General features: G+C 39.6%; 1 protein-coding gene across 9 annotated transcripts in view; it reads left to right on the top strand.

Annotated features, from left to right (window-relative positions):
• The window catches only part of scn1laa (sodium channel, voltage-gated, type I-like, alpha), a 157,128-nt gene that overhangs the window by 50,853 nt on the left and 81,809 nt on the right, over positions 1–24,466 (top strand). For all 9 annotated transcript variants that reach the window (XM_072259670.1, XM_072259669.1, XM_072259672.1 and 6 more), the window contains one exon: positions 22,459–22,579. In XM_072259670.1, coding sequence (XP_072115771.1) covers positions 22,459–22,579 — 121 coding nt within the window. The remainder of the gene's footprint in view (positions 1–22,458; positions 22,580–24,466) is intronic.

The following is a 24,466-nucleotide window of genomic DNA, read 5'->3' on the forward strand; positions in this document are numbered from 1 at the left end:
CTTCCATCTGGCAGACATTATAAGATTTTCTATGCCCGCACTTCCAGACTGAAAAATAGCTTTTTCACCAGAACTGTAATTACTCTGAACCAATTGATCAAGTATCATCCATAAATTTGTTATATTGCTACTTTTAATACTGGTTTTATGGCTGTCATGCACCTGAATCGTGCTTTTGTACTGCTGGACGTTGCTTGTACTGGCTGGTTACTTGATTTTATTTTATTTGTTGTTTCATAGCATTAAGTACAAGAGTTGCAAACTCATTTTTGGTGTATTGATGCATGACAAATTGTACTATGCAATGACAATAAAGATATTTCATTCATTCATTCCGTGCTGTATCTCAATAAATAAATAAGTAAATAAGTAAATAAATAAAGATATATGCAAATACACTGTTACAAGTAACATGAGCTTTCATGCAATAATGTATTTCTTTTTTAATCTTTCCAATATTGCTTTTTAGAAAGGTGATAAGATATAGGACTAGTGGGTGAGTGAATAGTTAATCTGAGTAAGTGATGCAATAATGTGTCGGTTCCAGTTCTTTGTCTCAGCCATGGTAGAAAAAAATGAAAGATGTTCCTGAGGTAGAATAATGACTAACTTATAAAGCAACTTGTGGAACAGGGGTTTTGTGGCATAGACCCCAACCATTAACTGTTGGAAACCCTGTTGTAGATGTGGCCCTTGTCCCTGAGGTCATGGGTTTGGGAAGCGTTGTCAAATACACATGGCCTGTTGATGTTCAATGCCCTGTACTGATGATTGGTCAAGTTTTAAAAGTTTTTGATGAATGAGCTGCGTAACTGAGTGTTCAGGAAACCAAAGCACATGGGATTGAAGGAATGGTATAACATGGACAATAACTTGAGGATCTGTGGCAAAATCCTTCGTACTGTAGTGCCTACTTACTGCTCTGAGTAGAACTAGGTCCACTCAGGGCAGTAAGTGGGCACAAGAATAATAAGTGAGAGCACAAGTCAGCATTTGAACCCACTAGTGTGCTCCCATTTAATATGGTCATGGCCAATCAGTTCCAGGTCTCTTCTTTCTGTGCCTGTTCTCCAGAGACTTCAATTCCCTTATCTTTCCAAAGAATTGTGTACTTCCATTTCAAATTCAAGTTCAAGTTTGTTTATTGCCTTCTGACTGTACATATACAGCCAAACAAAACAACATTCCTCCAGACCACGGTGCACCCACAAAACATGTAACTCACAGAGCATATAACCCAAAATATGATACCATAAATAAGTTAATAAAATATAATTCAGAATGCATGCAGCACAGGCAAACAATAAATAGTACAGTAAATAGTAAGCAGCACACTGACCTAGTGACCAGACCTCGGTGGTGCCAGGGTATTCATTAGTCTCAAAGCCTGAGGAAAGAAGCTGTTACCTAGTCTGGCAGTCCTAGCCCTGATTCTTTTGTACCTCCTTCCTGATGGTAGTGGGTCAAAGAGATTGTGGGATGTGTGAAGGAGATCCTCAACCCAGAAATCTAGTCTCCAGAAACCTCTATGAGAAGGTTTTAAATTAAAGTCCCCAAATATTGTAGTTTGTTCTCTTTGTTTGAGATTCTTCCACTAGTGAAATCATCTGTACATCTACCCTGTCATGCCCACAGTGATCTTACATGTCTCATTAAGACCACCTCACTGACCTCCAGAGAATACAGATCTAATTTCTTTAGCACTGGGGATAGAACAATCCTTCATCCCAGTGATTATACTAGTGAATTTTCTTGGACTGCCTTCAATGCTGGTACATCTTAACAAATTGATCAAAACTGTGCCCAGTGCTCCAAGTGTGGCCTCACTGGTAACCGGAATTGCTGTGACTACCATTATAAATTAATAGTCCAAACATGCATCTTTGGTTGCAATTTTGAGGTTGGTGGCAACATTAAACTTGACAGCAGTGGAAGTGAACAAGAAAAGAGCGGATTTCTGGACGATATAAAAAGGTAGTATAGCCACGAGTTTATGATGGATTTGTTTGTACTATTAGATTTAATCTGGATTTATCAAATTTGACATGGTGAGATTTCAGTGTCTCCTGTCTGATTTGACACTGTGGACTTGGTAATTGGGCTGCACTTGAGCTGAATTGTGACCGTGATTGACTCCTTATAAAATGATCACAAGGTTTTCCACTGAAACAAATTCGCAATCCTTAGAGAAGAATGGAAAGAGATCCCTGTTACATGCTAGTCAAGGAAAAAGACATGCCCACAGCTCAGACAAAAGTTTTAAAGGTAAACCTGAGACATTAGAAAGAGATGGAGTTGAGACTAGCTCAAGGAGACCAAGATCTTTATTAGGATCGGCATTTAGACCTTTTGTTTTTTTAAAGTATTTATGATCTCTTGTCTAATCCCACTTGGCATCAATCTCATAACAGCTCAATCTCACAACCACTAAAGGGGAATTAAACTTTTTGACAATAGATGGAAAGGATAACTTGAGTTCAAATCAGGTTCCAGACATTACTGATCTAACTTCATGCCAAACCTGCAATATCAAAGGAGATAAGTAGGACTGCATGGCATCCTGCCTGAAGCCTTTAGTTATCAGTGAGGAATTGCACTGTGGCCTCATGAATTCTTTCCTTAAATATGGAATAATGAAGAGATTGCTTTAGAATTGAGGAATTCCAACCTTAAAAGTCTTTTTAAGAAGGACAGTACACCAGTGATTGCAACCTATTACTCTGATGGCCATCCAGGGGAAAAATATTGCCTGTATGTTTCTGAACCACCTCCGGGTTGTTAAAGTCTTGCCAGAAACTTGGTCTATATTTAAAACAAATTTTCTAACAAAATTATGTCACCCTCATTATCCAGGAGATAGTTACAGAAACAACACCAAAACCTTGGTAAACTTTTTGATCAATTTGACGCACTTTCTTCTTCTAGGCTTCATGATTTATGTAATTGCTGGCTAGATTTAGTGGACCTTCAAAATTTGTTCAGTTTTGAAGCTCTTGCATGACCAAGTGATTTCCCATATACACAGACAGAGCATTCATTCTGCAAAATGGAGTCGAGGAAGAGCGTACAATTATGCAAATCTTAAGGAGGGTATAGATGGACACATCGGAAAGGGAATGGGAATGGGAATTGAAGTGTTTGGCCTCCAGCAAGTTCTGGACACAATAGACAATCCCAGCAGATTCATAGGTGAGGTGTTGCCTCACCTGCAGGACTGTTTGGAGCCTTTTGCGGAGGTGAGGGAGGAGGTGTATGGGCAGGGTAGCAATTTAGCTGCTTGCAGGGATAAGTGCCAGGAGGGAGATTATTGGGGAAAGGTGAATGGACAAGGGAATCACGAAGGGAGCAGTCCCCATCGAAAGTGGCAGGGCGGTGGGGGGGGGGGTAGTAAAGATATGTTTAGTGGTAGGATCTCTTTGGAGATGGTGAAAGTTGCAGAGGAAAATGTGTTGGATGTGGAGGCTGATGATGGGTTGGTAGGCAAGGACAGTGTATATTTCAGGGACACAGACATGGACAATACATGGTGGTTATCAACTGACATCAATAACCCTCTTGAATCAGTGAACCATAACAGATAGTGAGGTTTTTTTTTGATAGGAGAGTCATGCAATCTGATGCAGAGTCCCTAATGGGACCACATTGTCCCATTGAACAATACTGCACTGACGATGGTCTTTTAGATTATAACACAAGATACTGCAGATGCTGGAACCTGGAACAGCAATCAATCTGCTGGAGGAACTCAGTGGAAAAAAACTTGTGTTTTGTCCAGAAATCTCCTCTCCTCCCAAAGAGGCTGCTCAACCAGCTGGGAAAATGGGCTGATAAATGGCAGATGGAATTTAATGCAGCAAGTGTGAAGTGTTGCACTTTGGGAGGACAAACCATGTTTAAGCTTACACAGTGAATGGTAGGGTTCAGAGTTGTGCCGTAGACAAAGGGACCTGGAAATACAGATCCATAATTCTTTGAAAGTGGCAGCACAGGTAGATGGAGCTGTAAAGAGAACTTTTAGCACATTAACCTTCATAAGTCATTGAGTACACGAGTTAGGATATTATGTTGAAGCTGTACAAGATGTTGTTGAGGTTGAATTTAGAGTATTGTGTACAGTTCTGGTCATCTACCCACAAGAAAGATATTAGTAGATTTGTAGGAGTACAGGGAAAATTTACAAGGATATTTCTGAGATTTAAGGACCTGAAATATCAGGAAAAGTTAAATAGGTTCGTACTTTATTCCCTGAAGCACAGGACAATGAGGGGAGATCTTTAGAGGTATGCTAAATTATGATGGGTATAAACAGGGTGAATGCATGCACGTTTTCTCTCCTCAGGTTGGATGAGACTAGAATTAGAGGTCATAGATTTAGGATGAAAGGTGAAATATTTAGGGGCAATCTAAGGCGAAATTCACTCAGATGTGCTACCAATAGAATTAATAGATGAGGATTCAATTGTAACATTTAAAAGTTTGGAAAAAATGCATGGATTGGAGGGGTTTATGGGGAAAAAGTCTAGGCACAGGTACATGAGACTAGATAGAAGATCAGGTTGGCATGCATTAGATGGGCCACAAAATGTATTCTTGTGCCAGACTGCTCTGTGACTCTGTGAACCAAATATATGCGGCAAATATTATTCAGCCGAACTAGAAGAAAACTATCCACAAGGATCCATGAACATCAACTGCCTGTAAAGCACATGACCAACTCTCCCTAGTCTCCTCCCATGAAGATCGAGAGGGGCACAAATTCGACTGGGCATCAGTGAAAGTCATGGCGCAAGCAAAGACGCGGCTTGCAAGAGAATTCCTAGAAGCTTGGTTTTCCGTAAACAATTCTGTAAACAAACATGTAGACCTCAAACCTATTTATGAGCCGATGTAGGCAAAATTCCAGACCGCAACACATGGAAATTCACTACACAACCAGTCAACAGTGGGATTTTTTCCCCACATCACAACTGAGTTTCTGAAATGATTCCCAATCTGCTGATTGAAAAATATCTGAAGGCCAAGCTTTCAGAAAACATAGCACAATCAACAGTGCATTGATGATGTCTCTTCACATGGTGATGAAACATTCGCAAGTAAATTGCCAAAATTGGAGAGCAACTCAACCCAAGTCTATGAACCATTGAGTTCCTCCAGGAGATTTTCCGTCTTTTACATCACCAGGTCTCTGCCAACTCTGTAGAACAACTTTACAACTAAACTTAGTGAATGTTTTCCCGAGTATTTATCTAGCCTTATTTCCGAAGGTTAGTCTTGAACCAACAACTATTCATGTTATCTGCCAGATAACAATAACTTGCTGTATAACACCATCTGCCTCACTTCACCAAAGGTTCTTTTGCTAATTACCTTAGATCCATGTGACCCATCTTTTATGGGATACATTTTTTCCCTAATTTAGCCAATCAGTATCCTCTCAGGTATAGCACAATTTTTTTCATTGCTTTTGTGATGAACATCCCAAGTGTATCAGGTCTGCCCATATATCAGAAGCTACCATTCTGGTAAATTCTCCTCTTGACTCCTTGACGTATTTTCTGAAATATGACTCCAATACCACAGATTGATGTCGGATTGATGAATATTGATCATGAGAGCATTAATCAGATTGATGAATATTTAAACTTGTTTCTTTGCTTTTGCATCCAGTGCCCAATCACACATCGCGTGGAGTTGTTTAACATGCTCTCTCTCCAGGGATTTGTCTCATTTGGCCTTTCTTCAATCTTCTGCAGTAAACTTAATGTAACACCACATTGACTGGCCAGTGGTGTAGTGGCATCAGCACCAGACTTTGAGGAGAGTGGTCCCGAGTTCGAATCCAGCCAGCTCCTTGCACACATTCTGTCCGTGCTGGGTTGAGCATTGATCAGGCATAGAAACATAGAAAACCTACAGCACAATACAGGCCCTTCAGCCCACAAAGTGTGTCCTTACCTTAGAAATTACCTAGGATTACTCATAGCCCTCTATTTTTCTTAGCTCCATGTACCTATCCAGGTGTCTCTTAAAAGACCTTATCGTGTCCGCTTGGCCTTGTAAAAAACAGACAAATGCTAAAGAAACGGGAAGGTTGTGGCCCAATGTGCCGCAAGACGTGGAAAGGACCAACAACAAAAACACCATATTAAGAGTCTGCTGCCAAATAACAATTTCACTCTGTCAGTGAAGGCTACAGTAATTTTCCTCAATATTTATGTGAATTATTTTGATGTTTCTAAAATATTGAAAAGAGCTACAATAGTTAAACCATCAATCTGATTAATGCCCAGCGGTAGTGGCTAGTTCAACCACTACTACATGTTCTCTGCTTGTTGCAAAATCCACATATTCTTTTATTCTGTCCTTCCAATGAATTACATACACTTAGCATTTTGTCAAAATGGCTTTTATTTTGCTAATGTCCCTTAATGATTATCCTATCAAACATCTTTGAAATGATGAGGCCACACTCAGGATGGAGGAGCACCACCTTATATTCTGTCTGGGTAGCCTCCAACCTGATGGCAAGAACATTGATTTCTCAAACTTCTGGTGATTAAACTAACAACCCCCCCCCCCCCACCTGCTCCTTCACCATTCCCCATTCTTGTTTCCCTCTCACATCTTCTCTTCTTACCCGCTCATCACCTCCCTGTGCTGTTCCTTCTCCTTTCCTTTAATTCATGGTCTTCTGTCCTCTCCTATCAGATTCCCCCTTCTCCGGCTCTTTATCTCTTCCACCAATTAACTTCCCAGCTTTTTACTTCACCCCTCCCCCTTTCCCAATTTCACCGATCACCTGCCACCTTGTACTTCTCCCTTCCCTTCCCTCCTACTTATTCTGATTTCTCCTCCCTTCCCTTCCAGTCCTGATAAGGGTCTCAGCCTGAAATTTTGACTGTTTACTCCCATCCACAGAAACTGCCTCACCATTGGAGCTCCACCAGCACATTCTGTGTAAATATCTTTGGAAAGTTCATATACATGGAAATTATGTTATTTTCATCACTTTTCTTTGTTGCTTCTTTAAAAATACATTAAAATTTGTTAATCATAATTTACCTTTCATATTTGTGCACTGGATTTCAAATCTGTTTTCAAATGATTTGTAGGCATAATGACGTTAATATCTAAATTAAGTAACAAGTCTTTCAACTGAAGGCTGGATGGGACTTCAAGTGGATGTCATGGGTTAAAGGTGAAGTGAAAAGTTTAAGGGAGCTGTTATGTTTTGTAACTTCCAAAACATTAGACTAATTCAAAGAAAACACAGAGTCTGGGAATATAAGCTTAGATCGTTCTTTACATATATCCCGTGGTAGTGTGATGACTAATTTTAACATACAACCCGTAATTAATTATTTAAAGGAACAACGATGCATAATCAAACTCTATATATATTGTGTGTGTGTGTGTGTGTGTGTGTGTGTGTGTATATATATGTACAAACGTGTTTGTATATAATACAATGTTACTCAAATATTATTGAAATATTAAATACACAAGAGGAACAAGAGGGGAACCTTCTTCACTCAGGGAGAGTGTGGAACGGGTTGCCTGCACAAGTGGTGCGTGTGAGCTCGATTTCACTGTTTAAGGGAAGTTTGGATGGGTATATGGATGGTAGGGTTATGGAGGGCTATGATCCATTTGCAGGTTGATGGGACTAGGTAGTTTAAATGGTTTTGCACAGACTAGAAGGGCCGAAGGCCTGCTTCTGTGCTGTACCTTCCTATGACATTTTTTTTCATCAGCAAAGAACTGGTGGGTATTTGATTTCCCATGTGAACAAACAAAAACAATATTCAGTAATGAAACACCCCATTGATTATGTCAGATGGCGTCAGTGACGTTCTTCACTTGACTTCATCACTCATCAGATAGACTCATGCAGGAGGATGTAGACCATGTGCAGGCAAATGGGATTAGTTAGATTGGCATCATGGTCGGCACAGACATGAGATGAAGGGCTTGTTTCTGTCTGGTTTTATATTCTATGAAATTAGTTACGAGAAACCTTTTAAAACAAAAACATCTTGGAACTTCGATAGCTAATTTGCAGATTTTATTGGTTATTGAATGAAATACAATTAATATTCATATGGATTTTAATTCACTGATGTAGTAAATTTTCTAGTGAACCAAGTGAAGTAAATCAGGGGTTTCCAACCCATTTTACGCCATTGAACCCTACCCTTAACTGAGGGGTCTGTGGACCCCAAGTTGGGAACCCCTGGTTTGAATAGTGAGCTGGAATGGTGCCTCTATGAGTTTAAAGGGAGCACAAGGCACTTGGCCCAGGTGAGCCAGATGCTGAACCACCAGGACTGTTGAACAATTTGATACAGGACTATCGGCGTTTTGTACTATCAGTCAACGTACTAGCTTGCTGACAACAGGGGATAAATTTAAAGGAATAAATAGAGGCAGTGAAGTTTATGCATTGCAGAGGTTAAGACCTTTGATAGCTTGGATGCTAATCAGAATCAGAATCAGGTTTATTATCACTGGCATGTGTCGTGAAATTTGTCAACTTAGCAGCAGCAGTTCAATGCAATACATAATATAGAAGATAAATAAATTAATTAATTAAAGTATATGTATATTGAATAGATTTAAAACCGTGCAAAAACAGAAATACTGTATATGGTAGCAGTGAGAAAAGGGCATGCCCTGGGTGCTGGGGTCCTTATTAATGGACACTGCCTTTTTGAGACACTCTCCTTGAAGGTGTCCTGGGTACTTTCTAGGCTAGTAACCAAGATGGAGCCAACTAAATTTACAACCCTCTGCAGTTTTTTTTTCGGACCTGTGCAGTAGCCCCTCCATACCAGACAGTGATGCAGCCTGTCAGAATGCTCTCCATAGTACACCTATAGATGTTTTTGAGTGTTTTTGTTGATGTGCCAAATCTCTTCAAACTCATAACGAAGTATACTCACTGTGTTGCCTTCTTTATAACTGCATCGATATGTTAAGACCAACTTAGGTCCTCAGAGATCTTGACACCCAGGAACATGAAAGTGCTCACTCTCTCCACTTCTGATCCCTCAATGAGGATTGTTATGTGTTCCTTCGTCTTACCCTTCCTGAAGTCCACAATCAGCTTTTTTGTCTTACTGACATTGCTGTTACAATGGGGCGTTGGGGCAGTGGAAGCGGACCCAAGAGCAGGACACAGACACGGAGGTAACATTAACAGAAGTGTATTTTATTAGTAGTTGCCATGAAGGCTGGAGAGCAAGGATTAGATGCTTACATGGATGTAAACATTGGACAACAAACCGGAGGAGCCTGGACTCAGACACGGAACCTGGACTTGGACTCAGACGCAGAACCTGGACTTGGACTCGGACGCGGAACCTGGACTTGTACTCGGACTTGGATGCGGAGCTTGGACTTGGACGGACTTGGACACTGAGCCTGGACTTGGACTTGGACTCGGACACGGAGCCTGGACTTGGGCATGGACACGGAGAGACAGAATACCTAACTCAGAGTAGCAGCAAACGGCCGGACCTACTCAGCGGGAAATGAGGCGACCAAACCAAACAACAACAGACAATCCATACCTTGACATGGAGTAGCTCATGAAGCGGCAAACAGCCGGCAATCACTCAGCTGGAAACGAAGAGACAGAATTCCCAACTCACAGTAGCGGCAAACGGCCGGACCTACTCAGCTGGAAACGAGATGACTAAACCAACCACCGACAGACAATATGGATCTTGACACGGAGTAGCTCATCAAGAGGCTAACAGCCGGCAATCACTCAGCTGGACACGAAGAGACAGAATTCCCAACTCGGAGTAGCGGCAAATGGCCCCGACCTACTCAGCTGGAAACGAGATGACAAAAACCAAACAATGACAGTCCATTTGTATCTTGGCTCAGAGTGGCAGCAGTCGGCCCCCAAATCTCAGCCAGACATGAAAACGACAAAATTCGCATCTTGACTCGGAGTAGCAGCATAACGGCCAGCAACTCAGCTGGACACGAAAACGATTGAATTCACTAAGCAACCACGGGCACTAAAGCAACAGAGTTCACGATTCTCAGCGGCTCCAGGATGAGCATAGCCACACTGGCTGCGGTAATGAACCAGCAGCGAGTAGATGTAAGCCGGAGTGTTTATGCTGCCAGTTCGGCTGAGGATCAGGTTCCCTAATCAAGGAGCCCAGTGGAACACGAGGAGAAGGAAATTAACTGAAATGAAGAGTCAATGGACCAGACCGTGACAAGTGCAAGGTCATTGCTGCAACACCACTCCATTAGTTGGTATACCTCGCTCCTATACACTCTCTCATCTCCATCTGAGATTCCTCAGTTGTCTTGTGTGTTGTGTTATGGAAACTAAAAAGCTATATGATCTCACATAAACAGAAGATGGTTGGTATTATGTTTTGTAACTTCATAGCTTTAAACTAATTCAAAGTAGACACGGGAGTCCAAAATGCAGGTCTAGGTTTGCGTTTCCTTAAAGTGAGGTGCAAATGTATTATGTGGTGGTGTGATGATGTATGCAATTAAAATATTTTTATATATTACTCGTAATTAGTTATTTAAACAAAAGAATTTCAAACATAACTGAAATATTAAATATATAACAGTTGGATGCTCAGCAGGCCAGGCAGTATCCATGAAGAAGGAAACAGTTTTGGTGGAATAAAAGTGTGCTGAGCTTCAGAACTGGATTGGCTGGTGATCTGAAATTATTTAATTTGATGAAAATTGTTGCCTGCCACTTTAGATTTCCATTCTACTTTGAATGCACACTCTTTGGCCATCTGCACTATTTCAATGAAGCTTAATGCAGACAGGTTAATATGGAAACACAGCCACTGGTTAGTGTGGTTCGTGGCCCATTTCTTTGCTGTATGATTGTATGATTCTGTGTCAACATAGAAATAGGCCCTTCCACCCATCTGTACCTATTCCATTTACCAAACTTGGTCTGTAACCTTCCATGTTTGGCAATTCAAGTGCTTGTCCAAATACTTCAGTGCCTCTGTGATTCAATTGCTCTTCTTAATAAGTTGACCCCGAACAGTTCACAAATGTTTGTAACGTAGGTCATCGATGAAATGTTTGGTTGTTCACGAAACCGTTGATTGAGTCTCAGTGTTGAAAGTTGGTATTGAAGCCAACTGGTTCCAATTAAGGCTACATTTCTGCTGCCTACTTTGTGCTGTTAGTTTGTGCTGCTATTTTTACTTTCAGAATCAGAATCACTTTATTGCCAATATGTGAAACATACCAGAATTGATTGTGGTTCAGTGCCAAGCATAAAACATTGGACAATACCATAACGGATAATACAATAGCAACCAACAACTTACAACAACCAGGAACAATCAACAATTAGCAGAATGGTCACAGGCACAAATTCAGGGATTCAAAGTGCATTTACTATCAGAGGATATATAAATTATACAGCCTTGAGATTTGTCTACTTACAAGCACCCACAAAGCAAGAAACCTGACAGAACCCAATTTAAAAAATAAAGAACGACACCCAATACACAGTGATAAAGAAAACACAATAGAAGCGAGCAGATGGCAATAATCAAACTCAAATACATGTTAGATAACTAAAATCAACTTCACTGGCTCCCACAACCAGTAATCTCATTTTCAAGAACTCTATCTTGTTCTCATTATTTATTGCTATTTATTTATATTTGCATTTGCACAGTTTGTTGTCTTCACTCTGGTTGATCTTTCATTAATCCTGGTATAGTTACTGTTCTATGATTTGCTGAGCATGTCCACTGTATAAGCAACACACTATCCACCCTATCCCATCCCACCTCAAAATCAGAATCACTTTATTGCCAGTCTGGGAAACATACCAGAATTAATTATGGTTTGTTGCCAAGCATAAAACACAGGACAATACCATAAAAGACAACACAATAGCAACCACCAATTTACAGACAATAGTACAAACAGCCATAAGCAATCAACAATTAGCAGAACGGTCACATGCACAAATGTTAATAATCAATCTTAACTAAATGTGAGCATATGAACAGACTCAATAATTATCGACAGAACAAGGAGAGCAGGAAAGACCAGTAACGGATGTTGTGCAGGGACAGTTAGAGTATTACACCTGAGTGCAGTGCAGGCTTGTCCAATCACTATCTCTTTGTTCCAATTTCAGAACACTAGAATTCTCTTTCCCAAATCATTTGCATTTTCCCTAATTTCAAAAGTACAGCAAGCCTAGTACTTTTACCAGAATATTCAGAAAACTAGAAATAGAAAATAAAATAGAAATCATTTGTTTATTAAGCAATGAGTTCCAATTTTTTTGCATGTCATGTGTGCATTTTAAATCAAATTGGTAAATGGGAATTATATTGATTGGCATTTTGTTCTGTTGGCAGACTGCACAAGAGCAAATCTTGTAAAATGTACAATTGTAGTTAATGTATTTATTCCAATGAAACACTCCATTGTAAATTAAGTCGGTTTCATAGTCTACAGGATATTGTTCAAATATATTTTAACAATGTTTTAGCAACATTCAAGTGCGCTGCAGTAGCATAGTGGTTAACGCAATATGATTACAGCTTAGGGTGCTGGGGTTCAGAGTTCAATCCTGGCGTCCTCTGTAAGGAGGTTGTTCATCCTCACTGTAGAGTGCGTAGGTTTTCCCCAGATCCTCCTGGTTCTGTCCACAGTCCCATGACATACTAGGTAGGTTAAATGGTCATTGTATATTGCACCATGATAGGGTTAGGGTTAAATCGGGGTTGTTGGGGTTTGCTGGGGTGATGTGGCTCGAGGGGTTGGAAGGGTGTATTCCACGCTGTATATCTACATAGCTAAGTAAACAAACAAACAGAAATAGATAAATAAATAAATATTTCTTTCTTTTTTCATATTATTTTACTACTCTGCTGATCTAAAGAAAAAAGATCCAGATGTAGTGATGTACTGCTTAGGAAGTTTAGTAACAGTTTCTTCCCCTCTGCCATCAGATTTCTGAACGGTCCAGGAATACTGCCTCATTATTCCTCTTTAGTACTGTTCATTTGATTTTGTAGCTTATTTTTATGTCCTGCACTGTACTGTTAACAGAAAGCAGTAAAATTCATGACACTTGTCCTGCATAGCATTAAATTTCTTGAAAGTTACTGGGGTCATCCAGACATGTTAAAGGCCTTGGGGTGTAAAGGGCTCAGCTATATAACCATGTCCCTAGTAGCCACAGAATTTATGTGGCTGTGCCATATTTCAGTCTACTTGAAGTTTAATTTTGAAATACATGTCAGTTAGGAAAGAAAGCGTATTGTTATAGTGGTATTGATATTTTTGAATATTTCTGAACTTAAAGCCAAAAAATAGCACTATCCAGAACCAAAACCATATGATGTAGATAATAAAGTATTGATTTTCTTTTTAAAGTTATATTTCTTTGGAATATTTCCCACCTTTACAGTTAATATTAAATGTTAATATTTGAATATGATTTTTCTTAATTTCTTTGTAGAATGTAGGCAAAACTGTGAATAAGACCATAAGACCCTTAGATATAGGAGCAGAAGTAGGCCATTTGGCCCATCAAAATTGCTCCACCATTCAATCATGGCAGATCCAATTCTTCCAGCCATCCCATCTGCCCATACCCTTTGATGCCTTGGCTAATCAAGAACCCATCTATCTCTGCCTTAAATGCATCCAATGACTTGGCCTCCACAGCCGCTCGTGGCAACAAATTCCATAGATTTATCACCCTCTGACTAAAGTAATTTCTCCACATCTCTGTTCTACATGGACATCCTTCAATCGTGAAGTCGTGCCCTTTTGTTCTAGACTCCTCTACCATGGGAAATTACTTTGCCATATCTAATATGTTCAGGCCTTTTAACATTCGGAATGTTTCTATGAGATCCCCCTTCATTCTCCTGAACCCCAGGGAATACAGCCCAAGAGCTGCCAGACATTCCCCATATGGAAAACATTTCATTCCTGGAATCATTCTTGTGAATCTTCTCTGAACCCTCTCCAATGTCAGTATATCCTTTCTAAAGTAAGGAGCCCAAAACTGCACACAATACTCCAAGTGTGGTCTCACGAGTGCTTTATAGAGCCTCAAGATCACATCCCTGCTCTTATATTCTATACCTCTAGAAATGAATGCCAATATCGCATTCATCTTCTGCACCACCGCCTCAACCTGGAGGTTAACCTTTGGAGTATCTTGCACAAGGATTCCCAAGTCCCTTTGCATCTCTGCATTTTGAATTCTCTCTCCATCTAAATAATATTCTGCCGATTTATTTCTTCCACCAAAGTGCATGACCATACACTTTCCAACATTGTATTTCATTTGCCACTTCTTTGCCCATTCCCCTAAACTATCTAAGGCTCCCTGCAGGCTCCCTGTTCCCTCAACACTACCCGCTCCTCCGCCTAACTTTGTATCATTGGCAAATTTAGCCACAAATCCATTAATCCTATAGACCAAATAACCGACATACATCATAAAAAACAGTGGTCCCAACACCGACCCCTGTGGAACTCCACTGGTAACCAGCAGCCAGCCAGAATAGGATCCCTTTATTCCCACTCTCTGTTTTCTGCTGATCAACCAAAGCAGAATGTAATTCCATGGGCTCTTATCTTGCTAAGCAGCCTCATGTGCGGCACCTTGTCAAAGGCCTTCTGGAAATCCAAGTACACCATATCTACTGCATCTCCTTTGTCTACCCTGCTTGTAATTTCCTCAAAAAATTGGAGTAGGTTCATCAGGCAGGATTTTCCTTTCAGGAAACCATGCTGGCTTTGACCTCTCTTGTCAAGTGCATCCAGGTACTTCGTAATCTCATCCCTAACTATCGATTCCAACAACTTCCCAACCACTGATGTCAGGCTAACATGTCTATAGTTTCCTTTCTGCTGTCTCTCACCTTTCTTAAATAGCGCAGTAACATTTGCAATTTTCCAGTCATCCGGTACAACGCCAGAATCTGTCAATTCTTGAAAGATCATCGTTAATGGCTCCGCAATCTCTCCAGCTACTTCCGTCAGAACCCAAGGGTGCATTCCATCAGGTCCAGGAGATTTATCCACCCTCAGAGCATTAAGCTTCCTGAGCATCTTCTCAGTTGTAATTATCACTGCACAAACTTCACCTCCCTGACACTTTTGAATGTCCGGTATACTGTAGATGTCTTCCACTGTGAAGACTAATGCAAAATACGCATTCAGTTCCTTTGCCATCTCTGCGTCTCTCATTACAATATCTCCAGCATCATTTTCTATTGGTCCTACATCTACCCTCGACTCTCTTTTACCCTTTATATACTTAAGAAAGCTTTTCATATCTTCTTCGATATTACTTGCCAGCTTCCGTTCATAATTCATCTTTACCTAACTAATGACCTTCTTAGTTTCCTTCTGAAAGTTTTCAAAATCTTCCCAATCCTCTTATCTTCCCACTGGCTTTGGTTTCATTGTATGCCCTCTCTTTTGCTTTTACTTTGGCTCTGACTTCACTTGTCAGCTGCGGTTGTGTCCTTCTTCCATTCAAAAATTTCTTCTTATTTGAAATATATCTGTCTTGCCCTCCCCTCATTTTTCACAGAAACTCCAGACATTTCTGCTCTGCTGGCTTTCCTGCTAGTGTCTCTTTCCAGTCAAGCTTGGCCAGTGCCCCTCTCATGCCGTTGTAATTTCCTTTAATCCACTGAAATACCGGCAACTTAGGAGTTTAATTTTTCCTTCTCAAATTTCAGTCTGAACTTGATCATATTGTGATCACTGTTCATCAAAGGTTCCTTAACCTCAGGCTCTCTTATCACCTCCGGATCATGGCACAACACCCATTCCACCACAGCCGATCCCCTAGTGGGCTCAACAACAAGCTGCTCTAAAAAGCCATCCCTTAGACATTCTACAAATTCTCTCTCTCGAGGCCCAATACTGGCCTGGTTTTCCCAATCCACTTTCATGTTAAAATCCCCAACTATTATCATGATATTGCCCTTCTGACACGCCTTTTCTATCTCCTGCTGTCATTTGTAATCCACATCCTGGCTGCTGTTTGGAGGCCAGTATAAAACTGCCATTAGGGTCCTTTTACCCTTGTCATTTCTTAACTCAACACATAGAGACTCTACACCTTCCGATGCTATGTCATCCTTTCTAATGATTTAATATTAATTCTTATACACAGGGACACACCACCCTCTCTGCCTGCTAACCTATTTTTCTGATACACCGTATATCCTTGGACGTTCAGCTCCCAATGGCAGCCATCCTTTAGCCAAGTTTCAGAGATGGCCACAGTGTCATAATTGGCAATCTGTAGCTGAATTTCAAGATCGTCCATTTTATTTTTTATGCTGTGTGCATTCAAATATAAAACTTTCAGTCCAATAGAGGATTTGTTGCTGAACATAAAATTGTCCAGGCAGCAACAACAAAATAATGGTGGTATCTATTAATACCTTCATGGATGTTAGGAAATAACTAGTTCAGAAATGTTTTCATAGTTATTTCTTTTGTGTTCTCCCACAAAATTACCGAAGTTATTGAATCTGGTTCATGAGATACATTGTAGAATATAACTTTTGAGCTACTAATTTATTTCTGTACCCCAAAACAGTTCTGGCTATACACGATAGATCAGGCAGTAGCAGGGGAAACATTTCAAATCTCATTGCTACCATCAGGGCGGAGGTCTAGGGGCCTGAAAGCACACACTCAACCATTCAGGAACAGCTTCTTTCCCTCTGCCGTCTGTTTTCTGAATGGACGTTGAACCGATGAACACTACCTCACTGCTTTTTACTCTTATTTACACTGCTTATTTAATTTAAATATATATACATATATAGTTACTATAATTTAGTATTTATTATTATTGTGTATTGCAATTTACTGCTGCTGCACAACAACAAATTTCAGAACATATGCCAGTGATATTAAACCTGATTCTGATTCAAGTTTCCCACCCTCCATTAGAATTATACCTGCTTGGTCATGCAATCTAAATTAGTATATCTGTAGTTAATACAAAAGCACTTATGTCATTTCTGGATGCTGTAATCTTTTTCCTTTCAGCAGCTTTATTGGCACATGCTTATTTTCTATGTACTGAGGGTGTGGTGAGAAAGATCTGTGGCCAGGAATGGTTAGAACAGAACAAATGGACACAGTGGAATCAAAAACTGACAAAATCAGAGAGGAGGGATAAGAATGAAAGTAGTCCTGGAGCTATAGCAGTCAGGGAAGGGACAAAGTTGCAAAATAAATGGAACATGGAGGGAATCACATTCAAATAAAGCAGCAGAATTCAGAAGATGTGTGAATCAAAGACAAATGGTTAGCTGAAAAATTATCAGTGAAACAACATTAGTAGCTGCCCAGTATTAAACACTTCATAGAAAGAGCCCAGCAATTTACACAATATGAATTGATGAGAACAAACACAGCAAATCAGTTTTGAAAAGGCTTCTTCCAAATCAAATTGGCAGAAGATATCTGAAATCACGACAATCTCTAAGTGTGACATTTCTGAATGGTAGCTGCATTTAAGAATGAAGCAAGTTTTCGGAATAGATTAATGAATAATTTGTGATCAGATGCTGTCTAATGTGATGTAATTCTTGTGGACTGTTTTCCTTAATTGATTTTTTAAAAATATTCTATCCAGAATTCAATGTGATTCATGTGATTATTGAGACCAGTCAAAAAAAGTAAGGAAGTGGGTGTTATCTTTAATTGAGTTTTAAGTTGTGCAGTGCATGCCCAGCTTACATTTTAGAATGATTTTGATGAATACTGCAGCCTCGTGGAAGAAAAATGCACTATATGTAGTTGAAATTGAACGGAATGCAAGTTGTGATTGCGTAGCAGTTATTTAATTCAGGGGGATAAAGTAGGAGTCTCTGGTACTTCAGATGATCCTGCTCTTTATGCCTTGTCATCTTGCCTTGTTGATTCATTTGTCATAAACTGAACAAGAATAGATTGTAGGATTGAGAGCAGGAGAAGTCATACTATCTTAGAGAATCAAATCGGGTAAAAGCAGTGTAGACATTACACAAGTCTCCACTCTATGTTAGAAGACGGAAGATGTTCGGCTCATTCATGGTGTGGCTTTAACCAGCTATTGGGTGTAAATTACCCAATAGATGAATATATACATGAAAATTCTATGTTGTTGTATTTTACTGATATTCTGTATGGGTTTGTTGACTCATATTTGCAAGAGCTGGGCATCAAGTCACGGTGTCGTTGGGGGAGTGACTCTTATTATGTAACTGTGATCTTGTGTGTGACTTTTAGTAGTATGCCTTTGCACCTTGATGCCGTAGTAAAGCTGTCTTGTTTGGCTGTATTCATGAGTATTCATAAATGGTTAAATGACAATTAAACTTGAATTGAATTGAATTAATTAATTTAGCTATGATAGCAAAATGTAAAATTAGAAGTAACAGAAATATTCTAACTGTGTAAAGAAATAACGCAAATATTGTGCTTTTGTGACCAAAGTAGTTCAACATAACTATGTGCAGTGTACAATGTATAGATCCTTTAAACCTTTAGTGGAAGATCATCTTTAAAAATTCTGTTTCAATTATACTAATTTATGAGGAAAGAAAACTTGTAATTTTTTTCCTTTTCCTTGGCTGGCTAAATAATGTAGAGTCATATGCAGTAAAATCCAAGATTTGAAGCAACTTAAAATCTGTGTCGACTTCAGGTCTGCGGTTTAATCTGAGAGCTATAATGAACCTAGCTCAATGTATTAAAAATGTAGCAACTTTAAAGATGCATTTTGTACTTTCTTTTCCAGCCTTAGTATTAATCATTTTCTTTATGAATGATAACTGTAAAGTGCACAGGTATCTTTCCCTCTGCCACTTACCTGGCCTAATCTATTTGGTTATTATTACAGCTCTATTCCAGAAGCAGACCTGTTTTCATTAAGAAGAGAATTGTAAGACCAATTTGTTGTACCTGAAAAATAATTGCTGCTCATTGCTATGAAAGTTTAAAAAACATTGCTAAAGGTTATTAATTCTTGTTATCTAACTAAATAACATTTGATTTATTTTAATCTTTATTTCCTTCTGATGGTCCTGCGTTTTAGACATCAGATGACTTTAAGTTCAGCATTAGCTTCTTGGCATTTTTAATCGACTCTGCAAACAATGAGTGTTGTTTCAGCTCACCCACTGTGTGCAGTTTGCAACAGATCTGATTTGCAACAGATTTGGTGTCCTGTATTTATGTACAATGATATACAAAGTCTATATATCAATAAATTCTAAATAATATAATATGAAACATCTCTGCAAAAATTAAGTTACACAGAAAGAGATCCTATTACGGCCATTCAGCATTGAGACATGGGCAGCTGAACCAAGTCTACCACAAAGCTGGTTTAGGATTTGTAAATTGGTTAATCTTTCAAAAACTGAAGATCAAATTACAGTGAAAGAAACAGAATGCCCATATGCTATCTGGCTAGTGCCAACTTAAACTGCATATTTTGCACTTTTAATGCAGGCAACAAAAAGATCAGAAACATTTGATCTTGGACAGAAACTAGAACTGCAATGTTTTTTTGGCACATGGAGCTTCAGATTACCCAGATACAGTAGTCCCTGATGGAATGATGCATGCGGTGCTGGTAATCTAAAGACATTGTGGTTCCATGAGTTTTTTGCAGCAACGTGCGCATGTTAAGACGTGTGCTCATCTTAAGTCAAAAGGAGAAAGTATATTTAAAGCAGTGGTTCAGTTGAGTTATTATGCAGGAGTCAGTGACAACTTTACAAGTAATTTCTGAACAACTGCTTATTTTGAACATCATATAATTTCAATTCCTCTTATGAAGATTGAAGACAAACTTATAGCAAAAATGCATGGTTGAGTTTACAGCTATAATCAAAGTGAATAATCTAAAATTTTGAGAAAAATTGTAAAAATGGTTGCAGTATGCTGTTTGTTTTTAAATAGATTAGCATATACACATGGACCATTTTTTATATATAAAGAAAATACCAAATGGATTTACTTGTACAACATTCTTTGAAAGTTGAGAAATCATCTTCAATGATTCAAAGATTCCAATTAATATCAGAGAATATATACAGTATACAATCTGAAAATCCTACTGTTCACAGACAGCCACGAAATAGCAGAAAAACCTGAAAGGATGAATGAAATGAAAACGTTGGAGCCTTAAAGCCCCCTCTTTCCTCCCACGCACAAGCAGCAGCAACCCTCAACGACCTGCCTCAGCCCCCCACCACCACCACCACCCATTATGCAAGGAATAGCAAAACCCCCAAAGAAACTATGATCTAAAGTCCATCAAGGACCACGGTGCATCCCAACAGTTCGACATGCCACAGACTCTCTCTCATTCCAACAAGGGAGAGAGGGTGTGGTTCCTGTCACAGCAAGAGGGAGTCCAAAAACTCACTGTTCCAGTGTCACAATCTTAATTCATTTGTAAGTTCAGCCAGTTTTACATGTAGTGTGTTGCAGCAAGTAGAAATAGGATTTTAACATAGAAAATAAACTCTTAGGTTAAAATATACTTTAACTAGTGACTAAATTTGAGGGGTTCAACATTATAATGTAGTGTGCAGGGGTATGTAACAAAAATCACTAAATTATTTTAAATAGGCTAGTTCAAAAATCCCAATGTCATTCATATTGGAGTCCGGAAATTCCTTCTTCTTTCCTTCATTGTGTCAGTAGCTTCCTGTCGGTCATGCAAGTCCCAGGCAGAGACACAAAGTTAGAAGGATTCTTCATTGCTGTTTCTGTAACAATTTTGTTTTACCACCCAGGGTTGTTAGCCTTGAGCTGAACCCCTGAACCTGGAGGACCTGTGGACCACTGTGACTTTAGCCTCTACCCTTTCACCTGTTTGGCAAGGGTGACCCTACCAAGAGCCAAAGCACAAAGCCCTGGCTGCAGCCAACATTACTGTCTGGGTTATTGAGACATGCAAGCCTCCAAACCATGACAAGGTTGTGCTCCTCTTGAAAGAGGTGTTGTCTGGGAAAGTATGGCTGTAATTCACAAGCACTTCATTCCCAGTACTCAGTGCTCAAATCTCACTGACAGCTACATGTAGTCCAATGATTTTCAAGTTAAGTGAATGAAGTTTTATATTTTTTTCTATTTTGTTCAAATTAAAACACTGTACTTCAACAGGGTTCACTTACTTGAACACATTCAGATTGCTTTCTGTCAGAGTACTGTGGAACACTACATCCTCAAGATGTCCTATCATGTTGGTTTTGAAGCTCAGATGCAATTTGACATGCTAATGGTGGTAAATGAAAAATAGAGGACATCGTTATTACAGATAAGTGTTGATAGCTTAGTCGAAAAAGTTGCAATGATAATCAAAATTACTTGTTGCAAATTGGAAATTCCTGCTGGATAGAAATGGAGGATGAAATCTGCATATGGATCAAATTTGTCTTATCTGGCTTATTTGGAGGGACTTAAAATTTCTAGAGCAAAGTTGTAAAAAACCGTATCCATGTCCATTTTGAGATCAAAACAGCAGCATTGTCCTTCCTTTAAGCTTTAATTTAATTTTACAAAACATTTTTTGTTGTAATGGCTCCCATTTTGAATTTTTGAGGAAACATAGCTTTTATTTGACATGATTTAAGTAGTAATCTTCCATGTATTTGCCTGCTTACATCATCTTTTTTTGTTCAGTTTGTCAGAGCAGTCATGAATGCTGTAAGAGATAAATGTGTGCAAAATATCTTTTATTCCACAGTACACAACTGGAATGCCAGCTACTAATTCTCATATTTCAGAGTGGTACCCAGGTTTGTTCACTGTTGATATACAGACATTGTTTTGTCATTCAATAAATTGAAACAGAATTGAAATGGAAGTAAGTTTTCTATATAACGGAGATGTGAGATTCCTGACAGAAATGTGCACTCTGTGTAAAGTTGCTGAACAGGTGTGTGTACCACTTTGATTCATGAACACTGCTGCCTTAGCTCATCCATCTTAGTAGCAAGCAAAACCGTGTCACAATGATCCTAAAGCTAACGTACTGATCTTCCTTCCTGATGCTCAGAAATTGCAGAAGCTTGGAGTCCTTTACACACTGAATGGTAAAGTGTATTTTCATGTCACTGAAGATTACACCTGGATTGTCAGATTAAATGCATATTTTTCATAAATAATTCATGCTGCCTTCAAAATTGTTGTAAATGTTCTTTTGGATTTAATGACTATGATATGTCTATCAATTTGTGTTATGCATATTCCCACAAGCAATTTCATTGTGTTAAAAGCTTTTATATAAGTCATTTCAACTTAATTTCAATATAATAATTAAAGAGTCAGCAACTTCCAACCTACAGAGGCAATCACCAGTTTGGCAGCGGGATACTTGTGACATATCACAATAAATAACATGAATTTGGGTTTCCTTGACAGAAATTGGCTGAAAGCAGCTCATCTGAAGGGAGCACAGTTGACATCAGTCCCCCTGGACAGGGGGAACAGCCAGAAGAAACACCAGAGGAATCCATGGAACCTGAAGCGTGCTTTACTGAAGGTAGGATATTGATAATGTCAAAGACTATTTTAATGCCTGGGTGGCACGGTGGAGCTACGTCTCTACCAAGGAAGGTATACAGTGCTCCTTGCCTCCGCTGGCCTGCAGGTCACCATTGGGCAAGGTGTAGCACCTGCTTAGTCCCCAAACAGGGTCATGTGAAGTCATGGAAACAGGTGGTGGATGGTCGTATGAGCAGCCGGTGCAGATCACAAGTCCGGGTTATGTGACCACTGACGCCAGGCAGACAGTCTCTGAAGAGAATTGATAATGGCTGAGGTAGCCCATCTTGTAAGGTCACTGCCCAGAAGAAGGCAGTGGAAAGCGCTTCTGTAGTAAAATTTGCCAAGGACAATCATGGCCATGAGGCCATGATCGCCCACATCATACAACATGGCATGTAATAATGTTGATGTTTTAATGCCTAAATATATAAAGTGGATGTTTACATTCTTTATATTGAAGATAACTTAGAAATAGACTTGTGTTCATTTCCTCATGTAAATGTGACTACTGTTTGCTATTCTGCTGTATGAGAATATATTCAAGTGTACTTGGTCCCAATGCTCTGGACATTTATTCTGCTTTTTAAGATTCAAGATTATTTCATGTCATTTCCAGTACACAAATGTGAAGGGGAACAAAATAATTGTTACTCCAGTTCTGATGCAGCACAAAAAACACGATAAGATAAAGTATACACTAAAAAACGCATTAAGTGTAATTACTTAAGGAAGCTTATATTCAGTACATTGATTGTATGTCCATAGAGTGACACTAGGCATAGGAGTGTCTGTACATAAGCTAATTGACAGGAAATGGTAAAGTAGTGGTGGCTGGGGGTGCGGAGGGCTGGGTTAGTGGGTGAAGGTGGATGCTACATAGACTCTTCCTTGATGGGAGTGGGGCAAACAGTCCATAAGCAGGTTGGTGGAATACTTCAGGATGTTACGGGCCTTTTCCGGCACCTTTCTGTATATATGTCCTTGATGGCGGGTAGGCTGGTGCAGGTGATGCGTCAGGCAGTTTTGACCACACATTGTATTGCTTTCCTGTCCTATGCGGTGCATTTCCATACCATGCAATGAATGACTATTTCGTGTTGGCTTTCACAGTGGAGGACACATCTAACATGCCAATGAGAGATGATACTAACAGGTAGAAAGCAGAGAATTGGGATACATGAGTGTTTCTCTGGTTGGCAATCAGTGGTGAGTGGTGTGCCACAGGGGTCAGTGCTGGGCCCACAACTGTTCACGATATACATTAATGATCTGGAAGAGGGGACTGAGTATAGTGTACCTAAGTTTGCTGATGATAATAGATTGAATGGAAAAGCAAATTGTGCAGAGGATATGGAGAGTGCAGAGAGATATAGATAAGTTAAGTGAGTAGGCAAGGGTCTGGCAGATGGATTACAATAATGGTAAATGCAAGGTCATCCACTTTGGAAAGAAAAATGGAATATCAGATTATTATTTAAATGGTAAAAGACTGCAGCATGCTGCTGTGCAGAGGGACTTGGGAGTGCTGGTGGATGAATTGCAAAAGATTGGTTTGTAGGTGTAGCAGGCTATGGAATATTTGCCTTCATTGCTAGAGGGATTGAATTTAAGAGGAGGGACGTTATGTGGCAACTGTACAGGGTACTGGTGAGGCTGCAGCTGGAGTACTGCGTGCAGTTCTGGTCTCCTGACTTGAGGAAGGATATACTGGCTTTGGAGATAATGCAGAGGAAGTTCACTAGGTTGATTTCAGAGATGAAGGGGTTAGACTATGAGGAGAGACTGAGTCATGGGACTGTACTTACTGGAATTCAGAAGGATGAGAGGAGATCTTAGAGAAACATAAAATTATGAAAGGGATAGATAAGATAGAGGCAGGAAA

This window comes from Mobula birostris, chromosome 6 (assembly GCF_030028105.1).
Source record: "Mobula birostris isolate sMobBir1 chromosome 6, sMobBir1.hap1, whole genome shotgun sequence".
Taxonomy (NCBI): domain Eukaryota; kingdom Metazoa; phylum Chordata; class Chondrichthyes; order Myliobatiformes; family Myliobatidae; genus Mobula; species Mobula birostris.